Source organism: Dromiciops gliroides, chromosome 6 (genome assembly GCF_019393635.1).
Source record: "Dromiciops gliroides isolate mDroGli1 chromosome 6, mDroGli1.pri, whole genome shotgun sequence".
Classification (NCBI taxonomy): Eukaryota; Metazoa; Chordata; class Mammalia; order Microbiotheria; family Microbiotheriidae; genus Dromiciops; species Dromiciops gliroides.
Window position 1 is genome coordinate 139,023,313 of NC_057866.1, and position 21,036 is coordinate 139,044,348.

Below are 21,036 nucleotides of genomic sequence, written 5' to 3' on the forward strand. Positions count from 1 at the left end.
GCTAAAGTTGTTGTTTCAAGTAGTTCATTCTTTAGGATTGTCTAAGCATACCATCATATCATCTACAAAAAGTGATAGTTTTGTTTCCTCATTGTCTATTTTAATTACTCCAACTTACTTTTCTTCTCTTATTGCTAAAGCTAACATTTCTAATGCAACATTAAATAATAGTTGTGATAATGGACGTCCTTGTTCTACCTCTAATCTTACCGAGAATGCTTTTAACTTGTCCCCATTACATACACTACTTGCTGATGATTTTAGATAGATGCTACTTATTTTAAGGAATTTTTTGATCATTCTTATGCTCTCTAGTTTTTTTAATAGAAATAGGTGCTGTATTTTGTCAAAAGCTTTCTCTGCATCTATTAAGACAATTATGACTTTGGTTGATGTAGTCAATTATGCTGATAGTTTTCCTAAGTTTGAACAAGCCCTACATTCCTGGTATAAATTCCACCTGGTCATAGTATATTATCCTGGTGATAAATTGCTATAATTAACTAATATTTTATTTAAAATTTTTGCATTAATATTCATTAGAGAAATTGCTCTATATTTTTTTCTGTTTTGGTTCTGATTTAAGTATCAGAATCATACTTGTCTCATAAAAGGAATTTGGCAGGACTCCATCCATTTTTCCAAATAATTTATATAATATCAGAATCAATTCTTCTTTAAATGTTTGGCAGAATTCATTTGTAAATCCATCTGATCCTGCAGATGTTTTTCTTAGGGAATTCATTGATGACTTGTTTAATTTTTTTCTAAAATGGACTTAAGGATTTTATTTCCTCTTCTGTTAATCTGGTCAATTTATATTTTTGTAAATACTCATCCATTTCATTTAGATTGTCAAATTTATTGGTTATATAGTTGAGCAAAATAGCTCCTAATTATTTCCTCTTGGTTGGTGATGAATTTAGCCTTTTCATTTTTGATACTGGTAATTTGGTTTTCTTTTCTTTTAATCAAATTAACCAAAGGTTTATCTTTTTTGTTTGTTTTTTTTTTTTTTTCATAAAACCAGCTCTTAGTTTTATTAATTCAATAGTTTTCCTACTTTCAATTTCATTCATCTCTCCTTTGATTTTCAGAATTTCTATTTTGGTATTCAATTGGGAATTTTTAATCTGTTCTTTTTCTAACATTTTTGGTTGTATGCCCCATTCATTAAGCTCTCCTTTATTTTATTCATATATGCATTTAGATATAAAATTTCCCCTAAGAACTGCTTTAGCTGAATCCCATAAGTTTTGGTATGTTGTCTCATAATTGTCATTCTCTCTTTGATGAAATTGTTTGCTTGATCCATTCATTCTTTAGGATGAGATTGTTTAGTTTCCAATTAATTTTTAGTCTATCTTTGCATGGCCCTTTATTACATGTAATTTTTATTGCATCATGATCAGAAAGAATGCACTTATTATCTCTGCCTTTCTGTAATTAACTGTGAAGGGTTTTTTTGTGCAGGTGCCATATACCACTAAGAAAAAGGTGTATTCTTTTCTATACCCATTCAGTTTTCCTCCTTAACTTCTTTCTTGTTGTGGTTAGATTTATCTAGTTCTAAGAGGGGGAGTTTATTTCTTCCTGTAACTCACTTAACTTCTCCTCTAAGACTTTGGATGATATACTACTTAGTGCATATGTTTAGTTTTGATATTACTTCATTGTCTATGGTACCTTTTAGCAAGATGTAGTTTCCTTCCTTATGTCTTTTAATTAGGTCAATTTTTGCTTTTGACTTGTCTGAGAAAAAAGATTGCTACCCTGGGGCAGCTAGATGGCACAGTGGATAAAGCACCGGCCCTGGATTCAGGAGTACCTGAGTTCAAATCCAGCCTCAGACACTTAACACTTTTTAGCTGTGTGACCCTGGGCAAATTACTTAGCCCCAATTGCCTCACCAAAAAATAAATAAATGAATGAATGAATGAATGAATATAAATAAATAGCGATTGCTACCCCTCCTTTTTTTACCTCAACTGAAGCATAATATATCCTGCCCCAACCTTTTATCTTTGCTCCATGTATATCTCTCTGCTTCAAATGTGTTTCTTGTCAACAACATATTGTAGGATTCTGGTTTTTAATCCATTCTACTATCCACTTCCATTTTATGAGTTTATCACATTTACAGTTATGATTATTGTATATTTCTCTCCATCCTATTTTTCCCCTTGTTTATACTTTTCTTTCTTTTCACCCCGTCTCTCCTCACCAGCTTTTGCTTTTGACCACAGCCTCCCTCAATCTGCCTTCCATTTTATAAGCCTCCCCCCTCCCATTTCTTTCCCATTTCCCCTCCTGCTTTTCTATAGGCTTAATTAAATTTCTATACTCAACTGAGGGTATATGTTATTCTCTTTGAGCCAAATCCAATGAGAGTAAGGTTCAAACAATGTTCATCCCCTCCTTTTCCTCATCTGTAATAAGTCTTTTGGACCTCTTCATGTGATATAATTTACCCCATTCTGCTTCCCTTTTACTCTTCTCCCAGTACAATCCTTTTTTTTTTTTCCACCCCTTAAGTTTTTTGGTTTTGTGTTTTTTTTTTAAACATATCATCACATCAAAATCAACTTATATCCACACTCTATGTACACTCCATCTATCTACCCTAATAAAGATACAGTTCTCTGGAGTTAAAATGATCATTTTTCCCATTTTTTTCCTGTTTTATTTTTTTATGCTTCTCTTGAGTCTTGTATTTCAAGACTGAATTTTCTGTTCAGTTTTGGTCTTTTCACCAGGCAAGTTTTAAAGTCTCCTATCTCACTGAATGTTCATCTTTTCCCCTAAAAGATTATGCTCGGGGGCAGCTAGGTGGCGCAGTGGATAAAGCACTGGCCTTGGATTCAGGAGGACCTGAGTTCAAATCCAGTCTCAGACACTTGACACTTAACTAGCTGTGTGACCTTGGGCAAGTCACTTAACCCTCATTGTCCTGCAAAAACAAAAAACAAACAAAAAAAAAAGATTATGCTCAATTTTGCTGGACAGTTGATCCTTGGTTACAATCCAAGTTCCTTTGCCTTCCAGAATATCGAATTCCAAGCCCTACAATATTTTAATGTTGAAGCTGCCAGGTCTTGTGTAATCCTGCCTCTGACTCCTAAATATTTATTTTTTTCTTTCTGGATGTTTGCAGTATTCTCTCCTTCACATTAATAGTTCTGGAATTTGGCTACAATATTCCTTGGAGTTTTCATTTTGGGGTCTCTTTCAGGAGGTGGTCAGTAGATTCTTTCAATGACTATTTTACCCTCTGGTTTTCTAGGATACCAGCACAGTTCTCCTTGATAATTTCCTGAAATATGCTGTCCAGGATCTTTTTTTGATGCTATTTTCCAGATCAATTGTTTTTCTAATGAGTTATTTTACATTTTCTTCCATTTTTACATTCTTTTGATTCCGTTTGACTGATTCTTGATTGTTTCATAGTCATTAGCTTCCATCTGCCCAATTTAATTTTTAAGGAATTATTTTCTTTAGTCAGCTTTTGCACCTTCTTTTCCATTTGTTCAATTGTATTTTTTAAGGAATTGTTTTCCTCAATTGTTGTCCTTTTTCCAAGCTATTGATTCTCTCTGACATAATTCTCATTTCTTTCCCCAAATTTTCTTCTACCTCTCTTATTTGATTTATACAATCCTTTTTGAGCTCTTCAAAGAGGGCTTTTTGGTCTTGAGACCAATTCCTCTTCCCCTTTAAGGCTTCTAATGTAGGCATTTTGAAAGTGTTATCTCCTTCTCAGTTTGTGTTTTGGTCTTACCTGTCACCATAGTAGCTTTCTATCGTGAAGAGTTCTTTTGTTTCTTTCTCCTATTTCAACGTATTTCACACCTTTCAAAGTTGAACTCTGCTCCTAGGGTACAGGAACATTCTCCCAAACTTTTTTTGCTGGGGACCAAGGGCCTAATCACTGGCTTTCTGCTCTAGGGTCTCAGGGGCTCGCCTATACTGGGTGTGGCCTGGCCTAGGTGCACCCCACCCTGGCAGTTTGCCTTCTGCCTTGAGCCTGGAGACCTCACAATTGAGCTGCTATTCCACTAGCATGATGAGCTAGAACTGAGAGGTTTCAGCTGCTGATCTGTGCTATGGCTAAGAGCCTCCAGCTGGCTTCCCCAGAAACCTTCTGTGCTGTTGTGAGCTCCCCTTTTACTCAAGTGAGACAGACCTTTCCTGAAGTCCTTCTAAGTTATTTTAAGTTGGAAGACTGTTTCACTCCATCTTTCTATAGGTTCAGTAGCTCCAGAATCTATTTAAAGGATTGATTTAATGTTGCTTCCTAGGGAAATTGGGGGAGAACTCAGACAACCCCTGGCTTCTCTCTGCCAAACATATCATTAAAGAAAAATGATGATACTAATTACTAAAACTTTTATTTAATTAACTAAAATAGTCCTAAAATTACCAGACTTATAACTGGAAGAATCTTTATGTATTTGACAGGAAGTAACAGTGTTTAATAGGATCAGAGAGCTAAAAAGGGCTTCAGATATCATCTAGTACAACCCTTTATATTATAAATAAGGAAACCTCTGAGGCCCAAAGAAGTTGTGGCTGAGTCAAGGTTACATTGGCTATATTTGAACTTATGTTTGTTAACTAGAGATAATACTTGTTCCACTGTACAAATAAATACTTATTGAGTAGAAAAGTATTTAGAGGATAATATTCCCTTCTATTGGTGTAAATAACTGAGACCTGACTCTACTGTAAATTAAAAACATTTTTCCAGTCATCACTAAAATATTAAAATTTTAAGCAAATTTATATTTCAAAATGCCTACAATATATTCCTTCCTTCAGTAAAATAGATGAGTTTATTCATTAAAGATTGATATGAAAATAAAGTTTATAAAAGCTTTTGTAAAACATCACCTAGAAGTACAGCAAAATCTTGTTCTGTAGCTAATTTTCAGGTGATCCTGAAAAGAAAAAAAAATAAATTATTTAACTAAATTTAATATCTGAATTGTTTTAAAAATACAGCTGAATTATAATTATTTAACTTGACCACATATGACAAGTTAACATGACTTTTCCTCATCTCCAGCCTTATTTTTGTTGAAAGTACTAAAAACCTTCTCAGTTTATATATAACCTAATATATAACCTGGGAATCATACTAAAGCAGAGACTCAATCTACTATTTGTGAACTTTTTAAAATATTTTTATAACAATTTCAATATAACTAGTTTCTTTTCCCATCCTATGTATTTAATTTTATTCATTTAAAAACATTAATCTCAGAAGAGGATCTTAGTTTCATAACACTGCCAAAGGGGTACATAACACAAAAAAAGGTTAAGAATTCCTATCCTAAAGATTCTTACCTCAACTCCCACACTCAAAAGTAGTCATAACTTGCCAAGTTCACCTCCACCTCAAACACCAGTTCCCTTCTTTTTCCACTCATTATAACCACTTTTCTAGTTCAGACACTACTCTAGTTCAAGATCTCATTATCTCTCCTCAGGGCTATTTTAACTGATCTTCCAATTGGTCTTCTTAATTGGTCTCTCTCCCTCCAATCTCTCCTCTCCAAATTTCCATATAGCTGCCAACATAATCTTACTCAGGAAGATAGAAAGATAGAAAGAAAGATAGAAAGATAGAAAGAAAGAAAGAAAGAAAGAAAGAAAGAAAGAAAGAAAGAAAGAAAGAAAGAAAGAAAGAAAGAAAGAAAGAAAGAAAGAAAGAAAGAAAGAAAGAAAGAAAGAAAGAAAGAAAGAAAGAAAGAAAGAAAGAAAGAAAGAAAGAAAGAAAGATATCTCTTTTCTCTGTTCAAAAACTATCAGCAACTCCAACCTGAAGTTGTGGTCTTATTTCACAATAAGCCTCCTTATACATGCTATCTTCTAGCTAAATGGGGCTACTAGATTTTCCAATACTAAAAAAAAAATTAGTCCTTCTTCATACATTCATCTCCCTCTTAAGACCACTGGCTATCCCTAGTATCCATCTAGTCAATGTCTTTTGTTAATCACTGATCATGCAAAAGGTCTTCAAAAGAGAATGATTTCAATATCATAGGATTAAGAGAGGCCCTAGAGGGGGGCAGCTAGGTGGCGCAGTGGATAGAGCACCAGCCTTGTATTCAGGAGTACCTGAGTTCAAATCCGGCCTCAGACATTTAACACTTACTAGCTGTGTGACCCTGGGCAAGTCACTTAACCCCAATTGCCTCACTTAAAAAAAAAAAGAGAGAGGTCCTAGAATCTAAGATCCAGATGATGAAACTCTAGAATATTTATGTAATAATGACTCTCTTTATGAATCTGCTATGAAAATTAAGTGGAAAAATAAAGTAACTGCTACTATGCCATTATCATTCTGTCAGAGAAATTATGCCTAATTGTTTTCCAATACTCACTGTTTTGTAAAACTCACTTTGGGGGGGGGGGGCAGCTAGGTGGTGCAGTGGATAGAGCACTGGCCCTGGATTCAGGAGGACCTGAGTTCAAATCCGGCTCAGACACTTGACACTTACTAGCTGTGTGACCCTGGGCAAGTCACTTAACCCCCACTGCCCCACAAAAAACAAAAAAACTCACTTTGGAGTTGGAAAACCTTAGTTCACAGAATCTGAGAATGAGAAAAGACTTTAACTGGCACTTAATGTAACCAACATCTGAATGGAATCCTCCACTTTAGCATAACTGACAAGTGGTCATCCAGAGTCTCCTTCAAAAGATTTTAAATGAAAAGGAACCCACTACCTTCTGCAGCAGACAATTCCATTTTGGGATAGTTCCAATTGTTAAAAAGTTTTTGTTTATAACAAGCCTAAATTTGCCCCTTTGCTCCTAGCCCTGCCATCTTTAGCCAAACAAAGTAAGTCTGATTCATGTACTGGAAGACAGCTATTATGCTGTCTGAAGAGTCTTCTTTTCTTCAGGCTAAACATTCCTAGTTGTTTCAACTGAAGTTCATATGACATGGACTCAAAGCCTCATTATGCTGGTTGCAATTCTCTAGATTATCTATTTTTATCAGAGTCCTTACTAAATTGTGGCACCCAAATCTGAACATAAGTTTACATTTTAGTGGGTGAATATGGCAGGAACAAAGATAACAGGAGGTTCTTATTATCAGAGAATTCATTACCTGAATCCCCTTCTTTCTACCTTTCCCCCTAACCCCTGCAAGTCACAATCTTGAAGATTTGCCTGGAGTACTGAGAAATTAAATGACCTGCTCAGTCAGATGCATAACATGAACATAGGTATTTCTGACTCCAAGGCCAGCTCTCTATCACTACCTAAAAACAATGTCAAAAAGTTTCCTATGGAAGCAAAAGTCTCAAAACACAAAGCTAAAGAACTGACCACTTCAAAAAATAGACTCTTCAAACATTCATCTCCTTCTTAGGACCAGTGGCAGGGGCAGCTAGGTGGCACAGTGTATAGAGCATCGGCCCTGGAGTCAGGAGGACCTGAGTTCAAATCCAACCTCAGACACTTGACACTTATACTAGCTGTGTGACCCTGGGCAAGTCACTTAACCCCAATTGCCTCACCAAAAAAAAAAAAAAAAAAAGACCAGTGACTGCCCCCCTAGCATCCATCTAGTCAATGTCTTTGTCAATCACTGGTGGTCCAAAGGGTTTTCAAGAGAATGATTTCAATATCGAAGGATTAAGAGAGGTCCTAAAATCTAAGAGCCAGAAGATGAAGCTCTAGAATAATTATGTAACAGTGACCTTCTTTATGAATATATTATGAAAGTGGGAGGTGGAGGGAATTAAAATAAGAATGTTAAGTAAGATCCAACTATGCTATCAAGATTTCTCCGAAAAATTTATGCCTAAAAACCCCACTAAATTAATTCTTTATTCATTCTAAGAATTAGACTATAGTTTTATGATTGTAAAAAATTATTAAACATAAAACAAAAGAAACACTCAGAATTTTCAGGTTTTTAAAGATAAAATTCCAGTGGAACTTTTTTCATATTATTTACAAAGAAATGTTTTTCTCCGCTTTAAGTGGATTAATTTTAAGTGGATTTTTTTCCTATACCAATTTCCTTAGACAATGAAGTCTTGCAAAAGATTATTTGAAGAAGAAAGCACTCACATTTAAGAGATCAGGAAATACTTCTGGTAGAAAGTAATACATGAGTTGAGCCTTAAAGCCAGAGATTCTAAGAGGCAAAGGTGAAGAAGTGAATTCCAGACGCAGGAGTTTGCCTTTACAAAGACAGGGAAGCAATGGATGGCCCGCAAGAATTCAGGGAACAGTACCTAGGTCAATTTTGACTGGAACATACTATACATGAAGAGAAATAAAATGATATGAGTCTGAAAAAGTAATCTGTAATCAGACTGTGAAAGGAAAAATTACAGTGGTAATTCAGTTGGGAGATTAAGAAGCCCTTAATTAGATGCTAATCCACTGTTGGTGGAGTTGTGAAAAACTCTAACCATTCTGGAGAGCAATTTGGAACTATGCCCAAGGGGCAATAGAACTGTGAATACTCTTTCTTTCTTTCTTTCTTTTTTTGGTGTGCATACCCTTTGATTCAGAAATACCACTGCTAGGTTTATATCCCAAAGATATCCCCAAAAAGAAAAAAGGACCAATTTGTACAAAAATATTTATAGCAGCTCTTTTTGTGGTGGCTAAGAACTGGAAATCAAAAGAATGTCCATCAACTGGGGAATGGCTAAACAAATTATGGTATATGATAGTGATGGAATATTACTGTACTATAATGACAAGCAGGATGGTTTCATAAAGGCCTAGAAAAACATGTATGAAATAAATGATGTATAGTGAAATGAGCAGAACCAAAAGAACATTGTGCACAGAGACAGCTATATTGTTTGAGGAAGAACTGTGAATGACCTGACTATTCTCAATGATGCAAGACAATCCCAAAGGACTATTGATGAAACATACAATCCATCTCCAAAGAAAGAACTGATATTAATGGAACAGACTGAAGCATGCTATTTTTCACTTTCTTTTATTTTTTTCTTTTTAAGCAAGTTTTCTTGCACAAAATGACAAATGTGGTAATGTTTTACATAATCATAAATGTATAACCCATATCTGATTGCTTGTCACCTCAGGGAGGGGGGAAGGGAAGAAAGGGAAAGAAAGATAAAAATTGGAACCCAAAACCATAAATAAAAATTTTATTCAATTTTTTAAAATCCCTCAGCAAGGACAGTGTCTTTATGTGGAAGAAAGAGAACTACAGATGAACAAATAGAAATGTGATAGAATGGAAAAGTCCTGATTGAGGATAAGGAAATGAGTCTAAGATAAACCTTGGGTGACTAGAAGTATCCTCAACAAAAATAGAGTTTAGAGAAAGAATAGGTATAGAGGGAAAGATAATTAGCTCTATTATGTACCCATTGAGTCCAAAATTCCTATGGGACAGCCAATTGGAATTGTCTAACAAAGCTGTAAAAGCAGGCCTAGAGCTCAAGAGAGAAACTTACCCCTTGTCTGCATTTCTTAACACAAGGTATATAGATCTGGGAATCATCTGCATAGATATAACTGAATCTGTGGGAACTGATTAGATAGATCTTCAGGAGAGTCAGTAGAGATGAGGGATGAAGACAGAGCTAGGGGATATCACAAATGGGGGTAGGACATGGTTGATGATACAACAAAGAAAACTGAGAACGGTTAGACAGATGGGAGGACCAGGAAAACACAGTGTCATGAAAACTTGTGGGAATATCCAAGAGTAAGAGATGTAAATAATGTCAAACACTACAAGACCAAAAAAAGCTCACCCCTCTTCCAAACTTTCCCATTTTTATTAAGGGTACCTTATGGCACATAGGTGGCATGATGGAATGAGGACTGAACTTTGAGACAGAAATATCTGAGTTCAAATCCTACCTCAGACACTTACCAGCTATGACCTTAGGAAAATCACATATACAGGAGAGAATATTTGTTGACCGATTGACCTAGGAATAGCTGCAAATAGTATCTGCATAGAGTAATAAAGGAGGATGTTATGAAGTTCAAATGAATTTGAACTTGCTGAAGAGAGCAGAAGAGGGGAATATCTAGGGAAGGGCAGAGAAAAGCAAGGAGATGCCTAAATATTGGTGGCGACAGAAAAGTAGTCAAGGATTCGGCAAGGTTTCCTTTATAGCAAGAAGGTGAAAGAAGTGTAAAAGAAAGAAAGTTACAGAGGATGTGGTGCCTGAAAGAGAAAGTGCTGGGCATTAGATCTAGCTTTGGTCCCATTTGATATTGTCACTTAAACCTCTCTGAGCCTCCTGGAGGGCAGGGACTGTTTTTGTCTTTCTTTGTATCCCCCTGGCCTAGCACACAGTAAGGGGTTGGGGAGGTGCATGCATGAATAAACGCTTTATTTATATTGACTTGACCACCCCTTCTGATTCCTGTGATACACTGCAGTTAGCTTTTTAGTCAAAAATGCTTTTCACCTGCTACCATTCCCTGCTTTTTCCACTTAAACCTTGATTCTTCAAGAGCCTATGTTGTTTTGCCTCTTCCAGATCTCTGCTTTATTATTAACATACTCTTTTCTTTATCTGTGATCAGGAGATCATAGATTTAGAGCTGAAAGAGACTTTAGATGTCATTCAGTAGAACCTCCTCATTTTATAGATAAAGAAACTGAGGCTCAGAGAGTTTTAAATAGGAAGTAGTTAACTGAGACTTCCTATTTATCCTCTATAGAGCTTGGGTATCCAAAGCTGTTCGCACACAGTCTCGAAAGTGAGCTCCTTGAGCACTTAGCACAGTGCATGGCACATAGTAGCGCTTAATAAATGCTTGCAAAATTGTAGACAAGGCTGGAACAAAAAAAAATTAACAATTTCACCTAAAGTAATCAAAAAACGAACATGGCAGGTAAAAGTCCCAAATAAAACTCCAAACTACTGATAGACTTTAACAAAATAATTTTAAGTGCTCAGTCCCCTTCCAACTTCTTTGTATACTATGTGCTTAGCACAGTGCACGGCCACGAGGAGGCGCTTTATAAAAGCTTCTTGACTGACTGATTGACCTAAAGGAGGGAGACAACATACAAACAAGTATGTAAGGACCCTCTAGAGATACACAGGATAAACGGGAGGCCAGCTCGGAAAGTTCACTAGCCATAAGAGGGGGAAGTGAAAGGCCATTCAACAGACACTTCCAGCCTCAAAGATGCCGGGGACGGCAGAAAGCAGCTCAGTTACTGTCTCACCCGAGCACCATGCCAGCAGCCGGGAAGGGTTGGTAACTTTCCCGCTGTACGTCAGGCGGGCGATGTTCTCCACCGACGCCTACCCTAATACTTGGCTGGCCTGAGAAAGGATACCCCCCGGCGCTGGCATCCCCGGGGCCTTTCCACCTTTCTCGGGGATGGCAGGCTCCGAGGCTGGCATCCCGAGCTGTCACCGGCAGACACCTGGTCCTGGCATCCCTGCGGGCCCGCCCACACCAGCCCTCCCGGGGCTAAACTCGAGCCCCCCGAGGCTCGAACTCTCGCCCTCTCCCCCAACGCCTCTTCAGCCGAGGACTCCCACGCCACGGTCAGAGGGGAGTAAACTGAGGCTGAGGGAAGCTCAGGCATCTGTGCCAGGTCCCGGCCAGCCTCGGGGGCTCGGCCCGCCCCCTTCCCCGCCCCCTTCCCGCCTAGACCAAAGCCACCGCGGCCAAGAGCCGTTACTTAGTTTCAAACGACCGACCACAAGCACCGACTTACCAGGTCAGAGGAAGCCATGGCCACACCACAGCTCCCCGGCCTCATCGGCCCAAGTCTGTGGTGGGGAAGGGGGCGACGCCGGTGGAAGGAATGGTGCTGGCGCGCCCAAGCCCGGTCTCACGAGGGTGGGGGGAGACGTCTCGGGAAGCCCTTAATGGACTGGAGAGTGAAAGCGGGGGCGCGCCGCAGACACTCGGGGACAGAGTCTCCGGGTTCCCATGCACTCTCAGAACCGTCCCCTCTACCCGCCAAGCTCGCGGCAAGGAGAGAGCCGAGGGGAGGGGAAAAAAAAATTTGAAAACCGGATGCACATGCGCAGAAGCAGACTCGAGCTCGACCTCCTGTATTCCGGAAGAAACTTAGGTTTGCTAGAAGACTCCTCCTCCTTCCCGCCTCCTCCCAAACGAAAGCGGAGAGTCCAGCCCTCACCGCGCCCACCCGGCTGGGCCGGGGCTGGGATTGGAACGAGTAACAGCCTGCCTAGCTGGGATTGGCTGATTTGCTGCAGTCAGACCCGCCCCTCCCACCAGTGACCGTTGGGTTTTTTTGTTGCTTCCCGGAGCCGGGAAAACCAGTGAAGTAGGGGGTGGTGTGTTGGTGGATGGTTGAGTGACTGAATAAGTGAGTGAGTGAATGAAGTCAGAAAAGGGTTTTTAAGAGCGGGCATTGTGCGTATTAGCGGTGAGAAGTTGTGTGCGTGAGAAAGTTTTTGTCTGTATTAGCGGAGAGGAAGTTTTATGAAGGGCTGTGTGCGGATAAGTGCGCGTATTAGAGGGGAGGGATTTTGTGTGTTGACGCTGGAGAAAGTGTTATCGGAAATGGATTTGTGACGAATGAGAAAGTGCGCATGTGTTAGCGGAGAGTGGTTGTGTAAGGGTTGGTGCGTAGGTATATTCTTAGTTGCCTCTTTCATATATGTGGTGTGTATGTATAAATCTATATTATAAAAGATATATAAACAATATATATAATATGTGAATATATAAAATCACATTTGTGTAATAGAAATGCTATGCTCACTGAAAATCCTACCATGAAACAAAACAATCCCTCAAGGGGGATTCTTCCTTCTCCTGGGTCAGAGATATAGCTTGTACAGTGGATAAATAGAATTGAATGAATACAAGGAGTTTTGAGGAAGGAGGCTGAACCTTAGGTATCATCCTGGACTCCTTACTCTCACTCCCCACCCTACCTCCATAGCCAATCAGTTTCGGAAGTCTGTCGATTTCACTTTTGCAATATCTCTCAAATACTTCCCCTTCTCTCTTCTGACTGGCACCCCTCTAGTGCAGGTCCTCGTCACCTCACACCTGGATTACGTAATACCAGGACTGCTTAAACGTTTTACACTCGTGGATATAGGTATATAAAATAGGTATACAAATCAAAAGGTTATGGAACCTATTTTATATACCTATATGCGACCCCAGCTGCATAGGTATATAAAATAGGTATACATACCCTTTTGATTTAAATACCTATTTTATATACCTGGGATCGCATAAAAATTCCTTGGGGGGTGGGGGGTGGAAGGGGTCGCGAGTGGAAAAAGTTTAAGAAGCCCTGCAATAGGGGCAACTAGGTGGCGCAGTGGATAGAGCACCGGCCCTGGAATCAGGAGTACCTCAGTTCAAATGCGGCCTCAGACACTTAACACTTACTAGCTGTGTGACCCTGGGCAAGTCACTTTACCCCAAATTGCCCCCCCCCCAAAAAAAAAGAAGCCCTGCAATAGACTACTGGTTCGTTTGCCCCCCTCACGTCATGACCCCACTCCAATCTATCCACTAAAGTGATTTTCTTTAAAGACCAGGTCCGACCATGTCACCCCTTCCCCCCACCCCATACATACGCTCAAACTGGTGATTCCCTGTTACCTAGAGGATTAAATGCATCTTCCGTTTGATGCTCAAAGCCCTTTCTAACCTGTGCCCCACCTTTCCAGTCTTCTTATACTATACCCCAACACCCACATGCCCAGCAATCCAATGATACTGGCCTCCTTCCTTGCTTGCTGTTCCTCCAAAAAGACACTGGGACCTCCCTACTCTATCCATTTCCCCACACTGCTTCTGTTAAATAAGTATGGAAAGGTACTTTGGAGCTAGATTTTAAAGGGTGCTAAATGCCAGATTGAGGAGTTTTAACTGTCCTCAAGCAGGGGGTTCTTAATGTCCCTATCTCACCCAAGTTGAAAGTACAACAGCTCCCCACAGGCTGATTTCCAGAGAAGCTTGACCTGCTTTGTTTTTTATTGGGGGGGGTGGGGGTGAGGCAAAGAGGGTTAAGTGACTTGCCCGAGGTCACACAGGTAGTGTCCAGTGTCTGAGGTCATATTTGAACTGAGGTCCTCCTGAATCCAGGACTGGTGCTTTATCCACTGCGCCACCTAGCTGCCCCGACCTGCTTTGTTTTTGACCTGGGCCAGTTTGCTGCTCCTTAGCCAGCACGGTCTCCCCATACTTCCACTCCTTCCCCTATCCCTGCTCCTGGGGCTCATCATATTGGCACCTCAATCAGCTTTAGGCATACTGAAGCTCAAAACATATGAACCCCAGAACTATACTAGCCTTAGACTCCCCAGTATCAGGATTATACACATGAACCACCAAACAACTCATTTCTAAGTGTGTTCCTATTACTCTTGTAAGCTCTCTCTTGTAATGTACATTTTTTAAAATGGAAAAAAAAAAACTTCAAAAACATATGACAGGGAGTTTTTTTTTTAAAGATAGATGTAAGGGGCAGCTAGGTGGCGCAGTGGATAGAGCACTGGCCCTGGATTCAGGAGGACCTGAGTTCAAATTTGGCCTCAGACACTTGACACTTACTAGCTGTGTGACCCTGGGCAAGTCACTAAACCCCAATTGCCTCGCTAAAAAAAAAAAAGATAGATATAGATTACAGGGAATTCATTAACCTATATGAATTTTTAGAATATTTGCACAGAAGATGGAAGCAAAGACAGATAATGGAGGAAGAATACCACAGTTTGGAATAACCTTGTAAGAAGGTCAGGAGTGCTAACAGGCAGATTGATCTGAGGCTAGCAAGGAAACCTAAAGTCAACAAAAATGGGAAAGAAAAAAAGAAAGGCGTGAAGAGATCAGATTGTTCCTTGGGAATAAATATGAGATTTTGTAGTTCTGAGATTTGTTTTTTATTCCCACCACATTAAACACTAACTTTAGTACTCCTCAAAAACAGCTCTGATCAAAATGGTTCTCAATGGGAATAGAATACACAGAAAGCCAATTCTTCCGTAGTACTCTCTTGAATACTTGTAAAACAAAAAACCAAGCAAGCAAACAAACATACCTATGCCCTTTGGTTATTTATTTGATAGGCTGCTGTATATGGAGTGAACAATGAAATTGTTACCACTACATGTTGTTTATGTTTTTATCTTCTTCCAAAGATAAGTCTATCTACACCAGCTCCAAAGGTTTGCTAGTACTTATTTTCTCCAAACAAGGTGTAGAAAAAGGTTGTGGATGAAAGAACTGAATAATTTGGAAAGTTCTATGGGGTACTGGGGAGGTCCAAGCATTGTATTCATCTTCCTCCCCCAGCACCTGAATTACAGTGGGTTTTTTTTGTTTGTTTGGGGTTTTTTTGGTGAGGCAATTGGGGTTAAGTGACTTGCCCAGGGTCACACAGCTAGTAAGTGTCAAGTGTCTGAGGCTGAATTTGAACTCAGGTACTCCTGAATCCAGGGCTGGTGCTCTATCCACTGCGCCACCTAGCTGCCCCCTGAATTACAGTGTTACCAAAGTCCACAGGGTACAATTCTTAATGGCCTCTTAAATGTCATATATAGAGTCCATTCCACACAATTCTTAAATAATCCCAAAAATACAGTCTTCAAGGAATGTCAGGCCTAATACAACTAGTTGAGTTTGGAGATCACAACGTCCACAAATACAAAATTATGCAAATTCAACAAATTTTTTTTTTAGATTTATCACAGTTCTTAAAGACCTAGAGAACACTCACATATGTTTCTAATTACTGAATACAAAGGGACAGTTTTCTTCTTAATCTCAGTGGATCAGGGCTAACGATCTCCCCATCCCACTGAAAAGACTTGTAGACAGCCTGGCAGTCCCAGCATGTAAGGCCCCTGACATCAGGGGATATACTAGGGGTTCCCCTTCCTCTACACTGCCTTTCCCCTATTTCAACCATAGAATCAGAGAAGAGGTCATTTTGATCTATTCCAACTATGCCAAATATTCTTGGCCAGATCTAACTCAGGCCTATTCTATAATTCGGGATCAGGACTAGAATGAAATGAGCCACTCATAGACAATCGAACATTTAACAAAAATTAATTTGTTTAATAACATGGAAAGAATATTCAGCAAAGGTAAAGAATTAAATTAATTGGGCACAGTAGCATGTCCAGGTAGCAGGACATTTCAAGCCTGAAGAGCCTGACTCCTCATGCACTAAGCTTAAACAGTTAGGTGATCAAGAAGTTACATCAATAATTATAGTCTTTCCCTGGACCAATGAAGTCCCTAGGATAGTTTCATCATTGCCTTTCAAGGAAAAATACTAGCCTAGCTTGTGTGGGATAGCTATCGCTAATACTACATGTAAGGATGAGTTTAGAGTACTTTTTTGTGTTTGGTTGGCCATATGCAGATATGAAAAACTAGAAATATAGGAGAGACACCAGCAAAAGGTTGCTGGAGTTGCCCTAAGAGATCGAATCCAAAGAAAAGATTTACCTGAAAATATTAAAGGGCAGAACCTTTTACTCTGAGTTAAAGGCCTAAGAGGCAGAATGATACTGTGTCAAAATGCATATTCAAATACAGACTCATGCTACTTCCTACCTGTGTGACAATGGGAAAGTCATTTAGCCTCCCTGATCACTACTATATATTAAATACTTAATCTATTCCATGGATCCACCACTCTATTTCTTAGCCAGTACAAGATTGTTTTCAAAATTTCTGGTTTGTAATGTATTTTGAAATCTGATACTTCTAGGCTACCTTCTTTCATATTTCTTTTCAAAGATTCTCTTGATAGGGGGCAGCTAGGTGGCGTGGTGGATAAAGCACTGGCCCTGGTTTCAGGAGGATGTGAGTTCGAATCCAGCCTCAGACACTTGATACTAGCTGTGTGACCCTGGGCAAGTCACTTAACCCTCATTACCCCGCAAAAAAATAAAATAAAGATTCTGTTGATATTCATAACCTTTTGTTCTTCCAGATTAATTTTGCTATTATTTTTTTCTAGTTCTATTAAGTAATTCTTTGATAGTTTGGTATGGCACAAAATATGTAAATTAATTTAGCTAGAATTTCAACCTATCCATGAGCAATTAATATTTAAATCTGTCTTTATTGTTTGAAAAGTGTTTTGTAATTGTTTTCATATAATCTCTGGGATTGTCTTGGCAGCTAGGCTTTCAAGTATTTTATTGTAATATCTGCAGTTCTTTCTGCAGTTATTTTATTCTATTTTATTTTTTAAAATAAAAGTATTTTATTATTTTCCAGTTACATGTAGAAATAGTTTTCAACATTTGTTTTTATAAGATTTCCAATTTCAAATTTTTCTCCCTCCCTCGCCTCCCTCCACCCCTCCCCTAGACAACAGGTAATCTGATATAGGTTATATATATACAATAACATCAAACACATTTCTGCATTAGTCATGTTATAAGAGAAGAATCAGAGCAAAAAGGAAAGACCTCAAAAAAGAAAAACAACAGCACCCAAAACAAAAGAAATAGTATGATCCAATCAGCATCCATATTCCACAGTTCCTTTTTTTTTTTCTGGATATGGAAAGCCTTTTCCATCATGTGTCTTTTGGAACTTTCTTGTACCGTTGTATTGGTGAGAAGAATCTAGTCTATCACAGTTGATCAACACATAATGTTGATGATACTGTGTACAATGTTCTCCTGGTTCTGCTCATCTCACTCATCATTAGTTCATGCAAATCCTTCCAGGTTTCTCTGAACTCCTCCTGCTCATCATTTCTTATACCTGCAGTTATTTTAAATGAAATTTCTCCTATCTTTTCCTGCTACATTTTATTGGTATTATATAGATAATGCTGATGATTTGTGTGGTTTTTTTTTATATCCTACAGCTTTGCTAAGGGCAGGTAGGTGACACAGTAGAGAGAGTGCTGGGATTGAAGTCAGGAAGACTCATCTTCCTGAGTTCAAGTCTGGCCTCAAACACTTACTAGCTGTGTGACTCTGGGCAAGTCACTTAATCCTGTTTGCCCTAGGACCTCATCTGTAAAAATGAGCTAGAAAAGGAAATGGCAAGCCACTCCATTATTTTTTCCAAGAAAACCTCAAATGGGATCACAAAGAGTCAGACATGACTGAAATGACTGAACAATTTTGCTAAAGTTAATTGTTTCAACTAGTTTTTTAGTTGATTGTTTAGGGTTCTCTAAGTGTACTACTATATCATCTGCAAAGATTGATAGTTTTTGTTTCCTCATTGCCTATTTCTATTCCTCCAATTTCTTTTTTCTTATTGCTATAGCTAGCATTTCTGATAGGATATTTAACAATATTGTGACAATGGACATCCTTGCTTCACCCCTGAACTTATTGGGAAAACATCTAGCTTCTCACAATTACAGTTAATGCTTGTTCTTGGTTTTAGATAGATACTACTTATCATTTTAGGAAAGGCTCCATATATTCCTATACATTCTGGTGTTTTAAAAAGGAATAAGTATTGTATTTTATTAAAAACTTTTTCTAAATCTATTGATATGATCATATGATTTTTTGTTTTTCTTATTGATATAGTCAATTATGTTGATGGTTTTCCTCATATTGAGCTGGTACTGCATTCCTGGTATAAATCCAACCTGGTTATAGTGACTATATGATCTTTGTGATATATTACTGTAATTCCCTTGCTCTGGTATTTTACTTTAAATTTTTACATTAATATATTCATTAGGGAAATTTGACCTATAATTTTCTTTCTCTGTTTTGTTTTCCTTGGGTTAGGTATTAAAACCGTATTTGTGTTATAAAAAAATTTTGGTAGGGTTCCTTTTTTTTTGGTTTTGTTTTTTTAGTGAGGCAATTGGGGTTAAGTGACTTGCCCAGGGTCACACAGCTAGTAAGTGTTAAATGTCTGAGGCCGGATTTTAACTCGTGTCCTCCTGACTCCAGGGCCAGTGCTCTATCCACTGCGCCACCTAGCTGCCCCTGGTAGGGTTCCTTTTTACCAATTTTTCCAAATAGTCTTTCATGGTATTGAGCTTAATTTTTCCTTAAATGTTTCACATAATTCACTTGTAAGTTCATCTTTTCCTGATTATTTTTTCTTAGGGAACTCACAGATGGCATATTCATTTTTTTTCTAAGACCGTGTTATTTAAGTATTCTATTTCCTCTTTTGTTAATATGGGCAATTTACATTTTTGTAAATACTCATCCATTTCATTTAGATGGTCAATTTTACTGGTATAAAATTGGGCAAAATAATTCCCAATAATTGCTTTAATTTTTTCCTCATTGGTAGTGCATTTTTATTAGATAATTTGTTTTTTTTAATTAAATTATTTAGTGGTTTATATATTTCACTATTTCCCTCATGAAACTAGATCATTGGCTTCTTCATTAGTTCAATGTTTTGTTTTGTTTTTTAACTTTCATTGTTATTAATATCTCCTTTGATTTTCAGGCTTTCCATTTTAGTGTTTAGTTGTGGATTTTTAATTTATTCCTTTTTCTAGATATTTTTAAAAGTTACATTCTCAATGCATTTATCTGCTTTTTCACTCTTTTATTGATATACAAGTTTAGAGATATAAATTTTCCCGTAAGTACTTCTTTGGCTGCATCCCACAAATTTTGCTGTGTTGTTACATTGTTGTCATTCTCTTTAATGAAAACATTCATTGTTTCTGTGATTTGTTCTTTAGCCAGCTCTAGGATTAGATTGCTTAGTTTCCTATTAGCTTTTTTTTTTTTTTGGTGGGGAAACGGGGGTTAAGTGACTTGCCCAGGGTCACACAGCTAGTAAGTATCAAGTGTCTGAGGCCGGATTTGAACTCAGGTACTCCTGAATCCACGGCTGGTGCTCTATCCACTGTGCCACCTAGCTGCCCCCCTATTAGCTTTTAACCTCTGCTTCCATGGCCCAAACTTGAATAGAATTCTATCATATTATAGTCTGAAAGGGGTACATTAATTATTTCTGCTTTTTTGCTTTTGTTTGTGAGGGTTTTTTTTTCTCTAAAGCATAGTAACTTTTTGTGCAACTGCTGAAAAATATGGCTGAGAAATAGGTATACTTTCTATTCCCATTTGATTTTCTCCTAAAGTCCATCATATTTAACTTTTCTAAGATTCTATTCATCTCCTTAACTTCTTCTGAAAAGTTGAGGTACCCTACTAATGTAGTTTGACTATTTCCTGCTGTAACATATAACTTTTCTTTTAAGAATCTAGATGCTTGGGGCAGCTGGGTGGTGCAGTGCATAAAGCACCAGCCCTAGAGTCAGGAGGACCTGAATTCAAATCCAGCCTCAGACACTTGACACTTACTAGCTATGTGGCCCTGGGCAAGTCACTTAACCCCCATTGCCCTGCAAAAAAAAAAAAGAAAGAAAGAATCTAGATGCTTCACCATTTGATGGATTTTTGTTTAATATTGATTTCATTGTCTATGGTGCCTTTCAGTAAGATAAAGTTTCTCTGCTTATCTGTTTTAATTAGGTCAACTTTTGTGTTTGTATGTTCTGAGATGATGATTGCTACCACTGCCTCTTTTTTTTTTGCTTCAGCTGAAGCATAGTTGATTCTGCTCTACTCCTTATTCTAATTCTGTGTGTGTTTTTCTGTTTCATGTGTGTCTCTTTTAAACAATGTATTATTGGATTCTGGTTTCTGATCCCCTTCCATTTTATGAGTGAGTTCATCTTACTCACATTCACAGTTATGATCACTAACTATGAATTTCCTTCCACCCTAGTATCTACTGTTTTTGCTTCTCTCTATCTCTCTTTTAACCCTGTCCCTCCTCAAAAATCTTTTTTGCTTCTGACCACTGCCTCCTTTTATCTGTCTTCCCTTTTATCACCCTACCCCTTACTCTCAGTCCCCTCCCTCCCTACGTCCATATAGGGTAAGATAGTTTTCTATACTCAATTGAATGTGTCTATATAATCATCAGTCTTTGAACCAATTCAGATGAGATTGAGGTTCAAGTGTTAACCTTTGACACTATATTCTTCTCCACTGTAAAAGATCTTCTTTGTGGGTATCTTTCATGTGAGAAAAAATTTTCCCTTTTTCCCTTCTTCCAGTGTATCCT

At 38.2% G+C, this 21,036-nt stretch overlaps 1 protein-coding gene across 4 annotated transcripts in view; it reads right to left on the bottom strand.

Annotated features, from left to right (window-relative positions):
* The window catches only part of CENPC (centromere protein C), a 70,384-nt gene extending 58,364 nt beyond the window's left edge, over positions 1-12,020 (bottom strand). For all 4 annotated transcript variants that reach the window (XM_043973122.1, XM_043973121.1, XM_043973120.1 and 1 more), the window contains exons 1-2: positions 11,711-12,020; positions 4,891-4,937 (exon numbers count right to left, since the gene is read on the bottom strand). In XM_043973122.1, the coding sequence (XP_043829057.1) occupies positions 4,891-4,937; positions 11,711-11,755 (92 nt within the window). In that variant the 5' untranslated portion in view covers positions 11,756-12,020. The remainder of the gene's footprint in view (positions 1-4,890; positions 4,938-11,710) is intronic.
* Between the last annotated feature and the right edge of the window lie 9,016 nt (positions 12,021-21,036).